General features: G+C 40.9%; 1 protein-coding gene across 1 annotated transcript; it reads right to left on the bottom strand.

The window, feature by feature from the left end:
* Window positions 1-15,050: 15,050 nt before the first annotated feature.
* On the bottom strand, window positions 15,051-17,413 carry TIMM8A (translocase of inner mitochondrial membrane 8A). Its single transcript, XM_045800000.2, has 2 exons — window positions 17,187-17,413; window positions 15,051-15,616 (listed from the first exon to the last, which is right to left on the bottom strand). Exons 1-2 carry the CDS (start codon window positions 17,316-17,318, stop codon window positions 15,455-15,457), a joined length of 294 nt encoding a protein of 97 aa, XP_045655956.1. The 5' UTR covers window positions 17,319-17,413; the 3' UTR covers window positions 15,051-15,454.
* Between the last annotated feature and the right edge of the window lie 347 nt (window positions 17,414-17,760).

The following is a 17,760-nucleotide window of genomic DNA, read 5'->3' as shown; positions in this document are numbered from 1 at the left end:
TATTTAGTATCATAGTCATGGGAAGCAATCTGGCAATATTAAAAATGTTAAAGATGCATATTCTATGATCCCATTTTTTTAAATTTTTATTTATTTTATTTTTTAAAAGATTTTATTTATTTATTTGACAGAGATAGAGACAGCCAGCGAGAGAGGGAACACAAGCAGGGGGAGTGGGAGAGGAAGAAGCAGGCTCCCAGCGGAGGAGCCTGATGTGGGGCTCGATCCCAGAACGCCGGGATCACGCCCTGAGCCGAAGGCAGACGCTTAACCGCTGTGCCACCCAGGCGCCCCTATGATCCCATTTTAAAAACAATCTGTGATCAAAAGCATATCTATCTGTCTGTCTCTCTCTCTATCTATCCTTACCTAAGTATGGGGGAAATAGATAAATACTAAGTTGTTAATATGTGTGACAGGGGTAGAAATGGAGAAGAGTTGGGGTAGCCAAGCCAGAAAGAAGAAAAGAAAAGAGAGAGAAGAAAAGGGGGGAAAAGGTTATATATGTTGGCTAACAGAACATGATTTAAAAAAATAAAAGTAAAAATAAAACTAAAAAAAGAGAAAAGTTGTGGTTAATAAAGAAAGCATCCATGTATTCACATTTACACACTTAGGTAAAATTGTGTGGATATATGTGAAAATATTTTTTAATAATTTAGAAAATAAAATGGGGGGAAAGACCCCATGTCCTATAGCAGTATAAAATTTTAAACATTTTTCTTTGTTTAAGGATTTTACTTATTTATTTGAGAGGGAGAGAAAGAGCACAAGTGGGGTGAGGGGCAGAGGGAGAAGCAGACTCCCTGCTGAGCAGGGAGCCTGATGTGGGGCTGGATCCAGGGCTGGATCTCGGAACTCCGGGATCATGACCTGATCTGAAGGCAAGACGCTTAACCAACTGAATCACCCAGGCCCCCAGCAGTGTAAAATTTTAGATTTCTAGGAATAAAATGCATGTAAGGTCCTATATGGAAAGAATTTTGAATCTTTAATGAGAAACATAAAAGAAGACTTGAAAGAAGTATGCCATGTTGTGTGAGGAGAAGACTCAATATTGCAAAAATATCCTTACTCAAATTATTTGTAAGTGTAATGCAACCCCAGTAGGATTTTTATTTTGGAATTTGGTAAAATATTCTGAATTTCATCTAGGAGAAGAAACAGCCAGTTTTTGGAGATAACAGTGAGGGGCACTCGCTCTACTAGATATGAAGATGCATTCTAAAGTAACAATAAATAAGATAGTATGGCAACAGCACAAGAATAGGCAGTGGATAGGGTGACCAGACATCCCAGTTTGCCTGGGAGTGATGGGTTGCCCAGGACACAAAACTTTCAGTGCTAAAACTGAGACAGTTCTGAACAAACTGGAATGGTTGGCCATCCTAACAGTAGAAAAGAATGGAAAGTCCAGAAGGAAAACTTTAATAGGCAAGGGGGAATGACAAATCAGTGGGAAAAGGAAGGATTTGGGGGCGCCTGGGTGGCTTAGTCTGTTAAGCGTCTGTCTTCGGCTCCGGTCATGATCCCCGGGGTCCTGGGATCGAGCCCCTCATTGGGCTCCCTGCTCCGGGGGGAGCCTGCCTCTCCCTCTCCCTGACCCCCTCTCATACTCTCTCTCTCTCAAATAAATAAAATCTAAAAGAAGAAGAAGAAGAAGAATTTTGTAAGAGAGGGTTTCAGAGAAATGGCAACTATTTGGAAAAAATAATTTAGGCCCCTACTTCATACCATATACCAAAATAAATTCCATATGGATTGGTGAATTAGATATAAATATGAAAAGTGAAAACATGGAACAGTAAGAAATTATATAGGTAAACATTTCCCTCATGTGGGTATAAGGAAGAAATTTCTAAGTATAAAGACAGTAGAAGATATCACAGAAGAAAATGTTGATATACTTGAAGATATATATATTCTATATAGAGAATTTAATTTTTATACACATCAGAAAACAGCACACATAAATGAGAAAAGCAAATTATAAATTGGAAGTAAAAGATTTGCAAAAATATATGATAGACAAAAACAGCCACAGCCAAAGGAGCCTAAGGACACATGACGAGTAAATATATTGTGGTATCTTGGATGACATTTGGAACCAAAAAAGGGCAATAGGTGAAAAATAAGGAAATATGAACAAAATATGGACTTCAGTTAATAATAATGTATCAATATTGGTTCATTAATTGTGACAAATGTACCATACTAATGTAAGTTGTTGACAGCAGGGGAAACTGAGAGTGGGGTCTATGAAACGTCTCGGTACAATTGTCACAATTTTTCTTTCTTTTTTTTTAAGATTTTATTTTAAGTAATCTCTACACACAACATGGGGCTCAAACTCATGACCCAAGATCAAGAGTCACATGCTCCACCAACTAGCGAGCCAGCCAGGCATCCCATTCACAACTTCTGTAACTCTAAAGCTATTCTAAAATAAAAAGATTGTTTAAAAAAAATATATATATATGATATAAATACAGAGAACAAACCGATGGTTGCCAGAGGTGCAGGGGTGGGGAGGATGGGCAAAATAGGTGAAGGGGAATGGGAAATACAGACTTCCAGCTATGGAATAAATAAGTCATGGGGATAAAAGATACAGCACAGGGAACACAGTCAATTGTATTGTAATAGTGTTGTTCGGTAACAGACAGTAGCTACACTTTTGGCGAGCGTAGCATAAAATGTAATTATATAGACTTGTGGAATCACTATGTTGTACTTAAACTAATGTAACATTGTATATCAACTATAGTTCTCTCTCTCTCTATATATATATAATGTGACTATATATGAAAGTTAAAATATGACAATATATTATATGTAACATGTATACACATATAACATATATAATATATATAACATGCAAACAAATTAGAAAAAAGAACATCTTTAAAGAAACATGAGCAAAAGCATATAAATAGGTTGTCAATATGTGACAAGAAATGTTCAGGGGCGCCTGGTGGTTCAGTCGTTAAGCATCTGCCTTCGGCTCAGGTCATGATCCCAGGGTTCTAGGATCGAGCCCCACATCGGGCTCCCTGCTCAGAGGGAAGCCTTCTTCTCCCTCTCCCACTCCCCCTGCCTGTGTTCCCTGTCTCGCTTGTCTGTCTCTCTCTCTGTCAAATAAATAAATAAAATTTAAAAAAAGAAAAAGAAAAAAGAAATGTTCAACCTTACTCTCATACAGTACCAATGGTAGGTAAATGATTTTGACCTTTCTGGAAAGGAACTTGCCAGTATATAAGAGCTTCAAAATGTTCATACTTTTTGACTTAGTAAGTCCACTTCAGAGTAACTGCCTTAAAGGGTTTATCTAACTTGCACACAGTGTTTTATGGGAGAATATATTCTTCACTGGGTTATTTGTGATAGGAAATAAGTGGAAAAGATCTACATGTTCAACATATGGGGAATATGGTGGTGAGATTTATGATCTGTACATACTCTGGAGCCATTCAAATATGTCGAAGAAGAGGGTAGCATAACAATCAAGAGCATAGGTTTTGTTTTGTTTTTTTTTTAATATTTGATTTATTAGAGAGAGAGAGAGAGTGAGCACAAGCTGGGTAAGGGGCAGAGAGAGAAGCAGACTCGCCGCTGAGTGGGGAGTGCGATGCGGGGCTCGATCCCTGGTCTCCACGATCACGACCTGAGCAGAAGGCAGACGCATAACTGACTGAGCAACCCAGGCTCCAAGAACAGAGATTTTGAAAACAGATCTGGATTCAAGAGAGATCTGAATTCAAGTTGAAGCACCATCATTGACTGAGTGATTTGGGGCAAATAACTTCATAGTCTTTCTAAGCCCCACTTACCTGTAAAGTAGCGGCAATAAGAGTTTCAGCCCATGTGGGTTTTGTGAACATTCAGTGAGTTTATTCATGTGTTCAGCACAGTGCTTGGCAGGTAGCTCAGTAAATAGTATGTCACAATAATACTAGGATGTAGGTTTTTACAGATGAGAAAATGGGATCAGAGAGAAGAAGAGTCACTTACCCAAGTTCACATATTCACATGGCGAGTAAGTGGGAACTGGATTTAAACAGAAATTTTGACTTCAAAACCCATGTTCATACCCAAAACACTAAAATGTTAGTTATTTATGCTGTTGCAGCTGCTGCTGCTTACTGACACGGGAAAATGATTATGGAAAAATACTGAGTAAAAGAATAGAATACAAGATTCTATGTAGTATTATTCTGATTTTTCTTTGAAATTTATATATTTTTATATATATGGATATATATATATGCGTGGATAAAAGGCTGGAAGAAAATATGCCAATATATTAAAATGATTATCTTTTAAGTAAAGCGTTTAGAACAATCCTGACACATAAAAAATGGAAAGTATTATCATTATGATCATTTGTTTTGATGTTCTGAAGATCTGCCAAAATGGTCTAAATGTGAATTTAGTAGTATTTATCTCGCTCAGGACTTGGACTTCCTGAATCTGGGAATTCACATCTTTAATTCATCAGCTCTGGAACACCCTCAGTCATCACTTCTTTGAATATTACTTTTTTTCCCCATTTGTCATCTATGTGTCTTCACCTCTCTTTCATATTTTTATCTCTCTGTGCTGTTTTCTGTGTATCAGTATTCCAGTTTACCACGTTTTCTCTCTAGCTTTGCTCAATCTGTGGTTTAATCTGTCCGTTGAGGTTTTAGCTTTAAAAGTATTTTTTTCATTTCTGGAATTATTTTTTTTATTTGATCTTTTTTTTTTTTTTTTGTCAGTGAGGGCCAAGTGGCTGAAGAAGAAGAACATAGGGATGTGGAGGCCAGAGTCCGGCAGGATGACGAGCAGGTTCCCCAGCACCATGGTCAGGTAGGTACATGCCCAGGAACAGGGCAAAGAACATGCCTTGTGGCTCTAGCCAGATGCGGAGCCCCAAGAGAAGGAACTCGGACACATTAATCGGGTTCTCCAACCTTACGTTCATCTTCTGCTGGGGATAAAAGGACAGTGAAAAAAGCAGAAATCAACAAACGTTGATTTAACAGCAGGTAGATTGAAACGAGATCCTTTCTACTGATAAAAAAAAGTATTTGGTCTTTTTAAAAAATAATAGTGTCATTTTCTCATGTTTTCAATTATATCTGTAATCGCTTTATACAGAGTTACAGTGTTAGACGATTCTAACACTGAAGAGTTATCTGAAGATTTGGAGTCTCATCTTGCTGTTGTGTCTTCAGGCATTGGCTGTGGTGGGGTATTGCTTCATGTGTTTTGTTTTTTTTTTTTTTATTCTAAATCATGCTCAGTGTGGCTTTACCTGTGGGGACCTTGTGGAAGATTCGTCCCCCTAGAGCTGTTTTATATTGCTTCTGCCAGGTAGTTCAAGGGATATCAACAGCTAGGAACCACTTTCTACTAACATTTTGACCTGGAGCTTTCTTGGACCTTGCAGGGTACGTTTTAAATCCCAAACCCATGTGAAAGCAGGCTTGAGATTACAAATCCTCATAGGGAGACCTTTTTTCTGCCTTCCCAGATACCAGGCTGTCTCCCCTATGCTACTGAATGAAGTTTTGTCTAGTTCACCCTTATCATAGGGGTAGTCCCTAAAAGTTTCAACTTTCTAAAGGTGTCTTAGTTCCAACCCCCTGTCTTACTTAGGCCCAAGGCTCTGTTTCCTGCCTCTGCACGGTCTTCAAAACCTAAGCCACCTGCATCCCACCATTAAAGCAGCTAAAGCTTCAGCTCCTGCTAAATGCTCTGGTTTGGGGTTTTCCGCCTTGTGTTCGGACCCCTAGTGATTTCCTTTACTTACTTGCAGACTCAGCTATACATTTGAAAGGACGCTATATTTTATTTTGTATTTCTCCACGTTTTACAGTATGGGAAGCCTTTCAGGTTATTTTCACCACGTTACTGGAAATGGACATGAAAAGTTATTTTTTTTTAAGATTATTTATTTATTTATTTGACAGAGAGACAGCCGGCGAGAGAGGGAACACAGCAGGGGGAGTGGGAGAGGAAGAAGCAGGCTCCCAGCGGAGGAGCCCGATGTGGGACTCGATCCCGAAACGCCGGGATCACGCCCTGAGCCGAAGGCAGACGCCTAACGACTGCGCTACCCAGGCGTCCCTGAAAAGTTATTTTTAAAGGAAAATACTCTTAGGATGGCAGGCAGCACTGGCTGAGCTGTTGCTCCTTTATTGAGAAGGCCACCCCATCTCACGGAAGCATGTAAATGGATTTTTTCCTGCCCTACTCCACTTTAAAATATTTTTGCTTGCCTAAAAAAGAAAACGAAGCTGTCAACCTACCAGTTACCTGAGCTCTGCTGCCTCTTTTATTATTCTTTTTATCCAAGTCTTGGTGCATTTGGCAGAATACCAGATTTCTTGCCAGTTTCTTGCCAGGACTATAGTGAAGGTGGGGAGGATACATCTCACATATGTGCATGTATTATGAATGGGTCATTTTTAATATGAGAAAATCGATCAGATGAATGATTCTCCAGTTTTTTGGTGAGCTCGATTACAAAAGTAAAAGCTGTTTGGCATGCCTTTTAGAAAGGAGAGAGTAATTTATCTCCTTTCACACGTTTCAAGAATGAATGTATAATAGAATATGGATACAGAATAGGTTGTAAATGGGTGAATCTTGACTGGTTGGTCTTCCTTATTTTTTCCCCCTCTTCTCTTAGTCTTCAAAACCCAGCCTGTGTCTCAGAATTACCTTTCTACCTTAAAAATCTATCCGGTCTCCATCTCTAGACTTGTCCTTCAGTCCTTGGCACTGTTGTGATTGTAATCTTTCTGAAACAGGTGCTTAAAATACTTTAGATATTCCCCACCACCTTCAAAATAAAATGCGAACTCCTTAGCATGGTGTAACTAAATAGTCCATGTGTACCTCGTGATTCTTATCTCGAGATTCTCCAGGATCAACCTTGCACTTCAGTTGCACCAGATTACTAGCACTTCCCCCAAATTCTACATATTCTTATTAGGCCCAAGAAATACTTAATGAAAATATTATTGGTTTTAATGAAAATATTATCAATGAGTTTGCTTCCATTAAAGCCAGGAAAGTAAACTTTAATAAATTCTGGTCTTGGCATAAATAAAATATTTAACCTTAGTGCTGTGAGTTTTAATGTATCTACTTTTCTCAATTTTTCAACTGCTTTAATGTTCTGGAAAAAAATTAACCATTCAGGAATACATAAAAACATGTATATGGGGCCCACATTTGTCCTTTTGCCTCAGGCTCCAGTATGGCTCAGTATGGCACTTTCGTTGATCTTGTCCTTATTTAAAATTTTGATATTCTGTTCATCATGGATATTTGCATTAATCTTCATTGACAAATACTGAATTATCTAGATTATGGAGGTTTTCTTTTTGTATCCTCTTTTTTTTTTTTAAACTCTAGGAGCCATTCTTAATGGCTCTTTTCTTTCTTTCTTTTTTTTTTTTAAAGATTTTATTTATTAATTTGACATAGAGACAGCCAGTGAGAGAGGGAACACAAGCAGGGGGAGTGGGAGAGGAAGAAGCAAGCTCCTAGTGGAGGAGCCTGATGTGGGGCTCGATCCCAGAATGCTGGGATCATGCCCTGAGCCGAAGGCAGACGCTTAACGACTGTGCCACCCAGGCGCCCCTCTTTTTGTATCCTCTTAAATTCTGTGCACACGGTGAGTGCCTTATTCATCCCACCTTTATCCCACACTTGCTTGCGATCCTCAGGTATATAAATAATCTATTTGAGACTAGTGGGCATCTGAAAGCATTGCAGTTGAAATGCAGAGCTTTGATTCCTGAAAGTGGTTTCCATCACACCTCTCCACTTTTTAGTACAGAGTTCAAAGTTCTGAAGTGGGGAGAAATGTTATTTTTAAAATAATACTTATTTTTTGAATAGGCAATACATTCACATGATTCAAAACTCAAAAGGCATACAGAAAAGATGTGAAGTCTCCTCCCATCCTTACCCTCTAACCACCTAGCCCCTCTCCTTGGGGGCAACCAACGTTTAACAATATCCTTCAAGAGATAATTTATGCTTATTCAAGCAAATGTATACATATATTTTAGTCTCCCCCCTTTTACACAAATGGTAGCATGCTGTGTCTTGAATCTTGCTCTTTTAATTTAACTATGTATTGGAGCTCAATCCATATTGGTATATAAAGGGGTTCCTCGTCCATTTTTATAGCTGCATTGTTAAGTATCTCATTGTAGGAACATTATTTAATCCATATCTCAATGAGAGACACTTGGGTTGTTTCCAATCCCCTTCTATTACAATGCTGCAGTGAATAACTTTGTCATTTTGAACATGTGAGTCTATCTACAGGATGGATTCCTAGAAGTCAGATTTCTGGAATAGAAGGTTTGTACATATATAATTTGGTAGATATTATTAAACTGTTGTCCATGGGGATGGCACCAATTTACAGCCCCACCAGTAATGTAAGGACAACTGTTTCCTTACACCGTCCACACAACAGTATGTTATCAGGCTTTTGCTTTGCCAGTCGAACAGGTGAGAGATGATATCTCAGTGTAGGTTTTTAAATTTCTCTTAAATATAAACATCATTTCACATGTTCAAGAGCCATTTGTATTTCCATTTCTTTGAATTGTCTCTTCATATCCTTTGTCCATTTTTCTATTGAATGGTCTTTTATTGATTTGTAGAGGCCCTTTATATAATAAGGAAATTAGTCCTTTGTTGAAAAGTTTCAAATATTTGTTTCCTGTTTTTTTTTAACTTTGCTTATGCAAGTTTTTGCTGTTCAGAATTTTTTCTTAAGTAGACAAAATTAACCTTTTATTTTATGGCTTTTGAGTTTTGTGTGAAGTGGGGAAGCTTGATAAAAGCTCACTCAAGAACAAAGATGGTGGGGCGCCTGGGTGGCTCAGTCGTTAAGCGTCTGCCTTGGGCTCAGGGCGTGATCCTGGCGTTCTGGGATCGAGCCCCACATCAGGCTCCTCCGCTGGGAGCCTGCTTCTTCCTCTCCCACTCCCCCTGCCTGTGTTCCCTCTCTCGCTGGCTGTCTCTCTCTCTAATAAATAAATAAATAAAATCTTTTTTAAAAAAAGAATAAAGATGGAGGGGGATCTTAATAATCACTATTATTAGTAAGGAAGGGAATGTGACTAAGTTGACTGTTCGAAATTTCTAAAATTCCATAACCTTTGCAATTTTCCCATATTTATTCTGTATTTTGTCCCCATGTCTCTTTCCCTAGAGTAATTACAACAAAACCCTTAATATGTTGAAAGCCTATGTGCTTGTCTTGAATAGGAAGAATGTGGTGAATTGGGAATAGCAGTTAATCTGGTATGAAGAAGAATCCCAAAGTGTTGGCAGCTTTAAGAGGAAAGAAAGCATCCCTGGGACCTGCCTGAGGGAAGAAAAAAGAAGAAAGTGCTTGAAACATGGGGATCAGCTCTTTTGACCTGGTGGTGTAACCTGCCACATGATGATAATGAAAGATAGCTGTTTAGAAAAAGAACTAGACAAAAAAAAATTAACAGAACTAGACAGCATTGATAATGTTTCCTTTTTCATGACAAGGTACAACTAGCAATATCATGACCACATTAGATTTTTAATTTGAACAACACTGGTTCAGTACACAAGTCAGTCAGTCACATTATATAGAAAATGGCTTAAGCCTTATGGAAATGACTGTAGATCTCAAGTACAGTTTAACAAATATTGCTGAGTCCCTGACTCCCGTTTCCTTCTTTTTCCTTTTTGTCATTCTACTCCTGTCTCCCTTTAAAAAAATCTTTTTAAAAAAGTTTATAGAACATTGTATTTGTGAGTAATCTTTAAAATATTTCTGACTTTAGAGGTATGCTTATGTTCCTTAAATTGGAAGATGGCAATAAACATGTCCAGGGGTTACCCAGACACTGGGACTATGGAACTGGGGATAGCCATTTGTGTACCTTCCTCCCTGCAGCCTGTTCAACGTGATCAGTTGATACCTTCCTCTCTCCCTACTCACCTTTGCTGCCCTTTGAACCTCAAAGCATCCTCTCATTGACACATTATTCTACACCTTACCTCTCTTCCTATCACCTATTTTATTCTTTTCCATATTCCAGATTTCCCTCACAGCTCCCCCATATTCCTAATATGTCCCCACTTGCACTATCTGACTCCAATCCTCCAGTCTCTTGCCTGAATTAGTGAAATACTCTTACTACTGTTCTGCCTTAATCCAGCTACCATCCAGCTGCTAAAGTGATCTTTCTAAATACACACATGACGGTAAGGGGAGGACTTTCATTTATTTTAAACAATTCTATACTGTTTGAAAGTTTTAAAATGTGCATGTAGTACTGTTGTCTTTTTTAGAAAGTACAAATATCATTATATTACTCCACTGATTAAAATCCTCCAATAGTTTCCCATTGATTGCGAGATAAAACTCAAAAATTCTTAGTATCATATGCTCCATTAGCTCTGTCACTTCAGTTAGTCAACTTCATTAAGTGACTTCTTTCCTCTTGTTCTCCCAGATAATGACTCCGCCAGGGTTATCAAAGATGCTCAGCTCTGAAAAATAGTAATAAAAAGCTACCATTTAAACATCTAGTGTGTGCCAAGTGCTTTACGTGTGATCTCATCTTTCAACCCTGTGAGGTGGGCATTATCATTTCAGTTTTATAGATGAACTGGAGATCAGAGGTGAAGTGACGTCCCTAAGGTCACACAGGTGTTGGCAGGCAGAATCAGGATTTGAACCCAGTTCTGCCTGACTCTAAAACCATGCTCTTCCACTATACCGTGCTATCTCTAGAATGAAATGATCCGGTCACTCTGGCCCTACCTTTTAAAGAAACAGTACTTCCTGTCTTGAGGTAGGAAGTTAAGGAGGTAGTTTAACGTAGCTCAGACCATGAGTTCTGGGGTCAAACTGCCTGGATTCAAATACCGTCCCTATAACTTATTAGCCGTGTAACCTTGAATAAGTTAATTTCTCAGAGCCCCAGCTTCTCCATCTGTAAATGGGTATGGTTATCATAGTTCCTCTCTCCTAAGAGTTGTAATTTTTAAAAAGATGACCCACGTAAAATACTTTAGTAGAGTATGTGGCGAATAGTCATGCATACCCTCAGCGAAGCACAGCTGTTACATTGCAGATCCATCTCAAAATTCTGTTGGCCCCTTTGTTCACCTAGTTCCTGATCAGTACATCTGAATCCTGGCTTGCTATATCCTAATGGTCCCTTCTATGTATTTCTGGGTAACAGAAAGTATCATAAATATATTGTATAGGCTTTGCCTTTTTGAGTGATTTTAAGATATAGCTTGAGGGACGCCTGGGTGGCTCAGTCGGTTAAGCGTCTGCCTTTGGCTCAGGTTGTGATCCCAGGGTCCTGGGATCCCTCTGCCTCTTGTGAATAAATGAATAAATTCTTTAAAAAAAGAGCTGTAGATACACAACACGAATTTATTAGTTCATACATTAAATGGCTACCTGCTGAAATGTTCCTCATTTGCTAAGGTGTTACAGAATGCAATGATTTAATTGTCAAATTGCTTTAGCATTTCTTATAGGAGTACTACAAGTAGTAATTCAATTATTTTATCGCAGGATTTGTCATTTTTGCTGTGTGTAGTGACCAGTTCCACTTGCTTGCCTTCATAGTGGGACCTCGTGATGGCCCGAGTAACCTCCTACTGTAAATCTGCTCTTCTGTTGGCCCACCTTCCCTGTCAGGTATGAAGTTTAGGCATTGCCTTGAAGCAGCTGTTTTAGGGAAGCCAGTCACAAAGCCAGCCCTCAACTGGATACTCTCGACTTGTCTTGTGATTGATGTAGCACTCAAGTGAACTATCTGCACAAGGCCCTGGATATACTTTCAGTCCCTATGCAATCATGGCCATGCAATGTGTCTGCTTCTCTCACACCCGTCATCACCTTCTCTGCCATTCTTTTCAAAGAATGGAAGCATAGGCCCTCATTGGTTAGTACCACCTGTGGTTTCCTTACCATAGTTCTTGGCCTGTTTTCCTCCATACCTTTTGAGATGTCCCTTGTGGTCTGTATCTGTTGCCCTTTTGACTAGAGATCAATTAATCTAAGCAATACTCTTATTCTTCCATGGAATAAAAATGCAAGTTACCAGACTTTTCTGCATCAGCCTCTTTTGAGTCCAGAAGATGAAGCTGGAAGAAAGTATGAAGAGTCTTAAAAGAAGCACTATTGGGTGGTCTTTGAAATAAAATCTTGATATGGCAAGATTTTCTACTAAGATACTAAGAGGAATGAAAAGTGGTGTTTTTTTTTTTTTTTTAAAAAAGGACCACTGATTGCTTTGCATGTAAATGCTATCTTACATGGGGTTTATTGACTTGTATTTTTTTAAAAGATTTTATTTGAGAGAGAGAGAGAACAAGCAGTGGGGAGGGGCAGAGGGAGACAGAGAGAGAAGCAGACTTCCTGCTGAGCGGGAAGCCTGATGCAGGGCTCAATCCCAGGACCCTGGGATCATGACCTGAGCTGAAGGCGGACTCTTAACCAACTGAACCACCCAGGTGTCCTCTAACTTGTTATAAAATCTAAACTCCGTCTAGAGATTTGTTACATTAAATAAATACAAAGTTCTTGTTTGATTTCGTTGTATCTGTTATCCCTGATGTTCATTCAGACTCATGGGCAGGGGCCTTAGGGATAGTCTTGGTCCAGTTTTCACAGTATGTTTAATAAAACCCTAGAGGTCCTAAGACAGTGCCTTAGGCACCACAGGAGCAGGTGAAGGGGGGTGGGGGTGACAACAGTGGGCCTCTTCCAAAGCAGCTTTGCTTTTCTATTTTATATATTAGGCTTCCAAGTCAGATTTCATTTCAGGGAAAGAGTGTGCTAATTCAATCCTTTTGTTTCATACTTGGACTCTTAAGCATTCTACTCTGAATATTGCAATGAGAACTTGGAGTGTTATGAAGGCTGACAGTACCACCTTTGTATCAAGACTCTGAGGTTTCTGAGATTGACAAAAGCAAACAAAAGCTCAAATTGTTGCTCTGGTATACTTAACCTCCTTGACGATGGGGACAAATGTTCTACCTTTTCTTTCTCCCATTATCTTGTACCCAGTAGTACTGAACACACACTTGGTGCTCAAGCATATTGTATAAATCCAACAGACCCTCTTTTTCATTATGTACATTAGCTGAGCAAGCAGTTAACATTGTAAAAGCAAACAGTTATGTTTGTGTCTAAATGTAACTAGAATATTTTAATACTATATGAAGGAAGAATAAGGAATGATACAGTTAATAGTAAAACAGTAATATATAATAAAAAGGAGGAATAAGAAGAATGAGTAAGAAGGCAAAGACTAAAGGACCCTTCCTTTATGACTGGAGGTTTTCCATGAACACACTACATTTTGTAGGGGAAAAAAAATGGGGATATACAAAGTATATGCTAGATACCCACCCTAAGGGCCTGATTTCTCCTGGACTTCAAAATGCCATTATTCTTACTACTGCACATGTTCTCCAAACAGCAGCCAGACCCTCCTAAAACTTGTTACATCACATCACTCATCTGCTAAAAACCCTCAAATGGCTCCCCGTCTTGCTTGCTAAAAGCTGAGTCCTTGCAATGGCGTACAATGCCCTACAGGATCAGTGCACTTACCCGCCTCCCAGCCCCAGTCCGTCTCATGCTTAGGTCTTGGACTTTCTTTCTCCTTACTCATTTTACTCCAGCCCTACTGACCTTTTGACTGTTCCACCTTAGCATCATGGCATGCTTCTGACCTTGGGGCCTGGGGACCTGCTGTCACCTCCACCTGAAATGATCTTCCCAGATACCAATGTGGCTTGGTCACTTAATTCTTTCAGGTCTCTGTGAACTGCCACGTTCCCAAGGAGGCCTTCTCTAACCATCTTATCTCAAATAACAGCAGCCCCACGAACATTCCCTACTACCCCAGACTCTGCTTGTTCTCCATGGCCCTCATTATACTGACATATTTATGGGTTTGTTACCTGTCTCCCCCTCTCTAGAACATAAGCTCCACATGGGCAGGAACTTTGTTTTTTGTGCACTCCTGAAGCCCTGGCACCAAAAACAGTGTCTGGTGCAAAAAAAATCACTTGAAACTTTTGTGAATTTTTTCACCAGGATTTTTAAAAATTTTCCTGTAGTACCTATATGGTAGAAAGCTAAAAGGACTTGAGGCTTCTAGAAGCATCTATTTCCCCAGCCTTTACGGATCTGAACTAGAGGCTTCCAACAAGTAGTTCCATGTTAGGTCTACACTCCAGTCTCTAGCATTTGAAGTTAGGAGGGGAATCCAGTCAATATAACCTCTTCTCAGGGAACTGACTATCAGCACTGAATTCCTTCCCTTCCCATCTCATCTCAGGGTTCTCCTTTCTCACAAAAAGGTCACACAGACATCCCTGGAATACCGTGCTGTTCCCTGCACAGAGCAAGTACCCAGACAGGCTACACTTCAGTCTTGGAACCAGCCTACACCAAATCTCTCCAGGGTGCAGGTGATAACCAGAATAGAAAGCCTTCTGAATCAGAGTTGAATTTTGTAGAAGCCTTTATTTCAGTGATCAAAAGAATGCAATAAATGGAGTCTACACTGATTAACATTAGGCATGCACCTCTACCTGAAACTGCTGTTAGTTTTTGACTGGCCTAAATCTTTATAACCTACTTAGGCACATCTTTGAACTTTTTGGACCCTGATATACAGGGTAAGCAAGCTTCTTCCTCGTGGCAGTTTAGTAATGAGAATTATGCTCACTGGCTAGATTCCTTTATAACTAAAGGCCTCTAGACACTCAGGCTACCTGTACTACCTCGAGACCACACCTTATACATTAAAGTAAATCACAGCATAAGGGAGGGAGGGAACCTAGTAAGCTGAGTGTATTGTATGAACATCTCATAGATTTTTTCCAGCACTGATAGTCAAAACACTAGATAAGGAGGCCTATAGTTAAGTACCAAATTACTCTTCTCCCACTGCTGCCCTTTCCGAGAGACACAAAGATGTATATCCAATCTCCCCAGAAATCTGAAATGAATCGACACAAATGACAGATTTTACCTTATGTGGTCCCACAATCAAATTACAGAAAGCAGTTCCACTACCAAAATTATAGGGAGCAATTAATGGGACTTTGAGAAAGCATAGTCCCACGTACAGTAATATGCATCTAGTCGAGTTTTCCATTCATCTGTCAATTGTTTTCACAAGATTAGCATTAAAAAACACAACCAAGTACACATGAGCCTCAAAACCCACACACACACACACACACACACACACACACAAAATTGGTCTTTGTTCATTCTCAGATGACAGGATGTCCCAAGAGTGACAAAGGTGGGAGCCAATTCCCCCATAGCCTTTTCTTCAACTATCCCATCAACCGCTCTTCATTTCTTGAACTACCTTCCTTTTCCAAAGAGGTAATGCTGAGATCAGTCAGAAAGGCTTTCTGAGAAAACTGGCTTGGATTTCTGGGTCTGTTCCAGTCGATTCAAGATGAATTGGCTTGTATCAATGAAGCGCTCAACGCAGTTCACAAAACAGGCCTCAGCCCGACTGTCCAACTTTGGCCCAGGCTTGTCCATGCACTTCTCCTGCTCAGGACAAAATACAGAAACACAAAGAACTTGAGAAAAAAATCGGGGCGGGGGAGGTAGCTTCTTGTTATTTAGAGGAAAAACTTCACCTAAAAACAGTATCTGATATGTTACTATTTCACATTTGGCATGTGGCAAGCAGTTATCTACAGCCTTACATTAAATCCTCACAACCACCCTACAAGATAGATACTATCATTAATCCTCATTTTACAAAGAGGGAAGCCATGGCAGAGATTATCTTGCCCAAAGTTACTGGAACAGAAAATGGTGGAGCTATTACAGAGCCAAAAAAGGGGGGGGCGGGGGCAAAATACAAGTGAAGTAACTTTCCCTGAATTTGGTTATAACTCCACAATGCTGCCACCATTAAATGCCTTTAGAGTAACTGCAGGGGAAAAAAAGGGTGAAAGAACCAGTCACGGCAGTAACACCTAAAACCTACCAAAGAAGAAAAGCAATCTATTACCCAAGATTCTATAACCTTGTCTACTTAAGCCAGAAGTTCTTGACTCTCAAGATGAATGGAAAATTGCATGAATTTTTCTAAAGGGCCCACAGCTTACAGATTCTTAAAGGAGTCCTAACCATACCCCCTTCTGGCCAAAATTAACGAATCACAGGTTTTTTTTTTTTTTTTTTTTTTTTTTTTTTTAGGAATCAAAGCACCAAGGAGTACAGAAGTAAGCATCTGTTGAGGGTTCAGAGTCCAGCAACACCACAAGTTTATGTGAAAAGGACTACGGAACTGATGACTGTATATAGTTCAAGATAAGTGATTCAAATGAATTTTGTCCCTTATTCTTTGCTGTGTACACAAGCCTCAGACTCTCCACTTCAAGGAAAATTATCCTCAGCCTCTGAATCGTATGAGGTTGTGTTTTTTTTTTTCCCCACAAGGCAGGGCGGTTATGGTGTCCTTGGCAGCCAGAGAACACTTTGATCCCAAGCTGCAAATGCCTTCCACCCTTTTGCCAAAGTCCCCTTAGAGGGCACACTCAATTCCTCAACCTTCAGACCTGAAAAGAGCCTGGTATTACACAACAATCCAACAAGAAAGCAAATAAGCGTGTGTGGAGGGGGAGAGCGTACGCCACTTTTACAGTTAGTGGGCTAGAGCCACTCATTTCTCACGGGCGACAGTTAAAGCAACTGGGTAATCCAGGTAAACCCTGGGAAGTCCAGGAACAGGAGACTCACTCCCGGGGAATCGGGGCTCCAAAAAAAAAAAAAAAAATCTCCAGTATTGGTGGCTCTCATCAGTCTTGGTGACCAGCACTAGGAAGCTTCAACCTCAGGTGCCTGAAGTGCTGTTTGGGACAGGGGCAAAAGTCGGCTATGATCCCAGTCCTCTGCACCAACAAAGCCAAGGTCTGGGGTGAGAGCCCCCCGAGAGGCAGAGTCACCTTTTCTACCTTCCGGCTTAATGTGAGAAACCTGAGCAAACCAAGGGGGGTGCTCCCGGGTCCTCCCCCTCGCCGAATCCCGGACGTCCTGGGGAATCCCGCCGGGCAAGGACAGGGGGAGAGTAGGTACAGTGGCCAGGTCCCAGCCCCAGGCTCCTTACCCAACAAAGTTCCGTCATCTGGTGCACCAGTTGCTGGAAGCGTTGCTTCTGAGTCTCCACCTCGATGAAATGTTGCAGCTGTGGGTCCACCGAGCCCAAACCCGCCGCGGACGAAGACGAGGAGGAATCCATCCCAGCACCGCCACGCGTGCCGAGACGAACTCCGCACCGACTCACCGACCTTCACGTGTCTCCGCGACGGAACCGGAACCACAACCTGCCGTCTGTGGGCCCGCCCCGGGAGCGCACTGCGTCGGCGCGTGGCCTTGCGCGTGGCCCCGCCCTCCGCTCCCCACCCCTACCTTCCCCACCCCCCCCGCCGCCCGCCGCTCCTCCCAGCCGCCTGTGCGCCCCCCTCCCGGCCACGACCCCGCGACAGCGCCCCACGTGAGCTCTGAGGCCTAGCGGCTTGCAGTCAGCGCCGCGGTGCTGACAGAGACGTTATTCCAAAAAGAAGGGGAAAAAAGTAAAAAAGGAAGTTACTTAACACCACGTGGCCGGGCTCCGGCTGGCCCAACTGCCCCGCCCCTGCCCACTTCCAAATTGGCCCGCGCTTTTCGTGCGGCGGCGCTGG

This window comes from Ursus americanus, chromosome X (assembly GCF_024610735.1).
Source record: "Ursus americanus isolate L20-20 chromosome X, mUrsAme1.1.p, whole genome shotgun sequence".
Taxonomy (NCBI): domain Eukaryota; kingdom Metazoa; phylum Chordata; class Mammalia; order Carnivora; family Ursidae; genus Ursus; species Ursus americanus.
The sequence above is the reverse complement of the archived record's forward strand: the minus strand, read 5'-3'. Positions and strand labels throughout refer to the sequence as shown.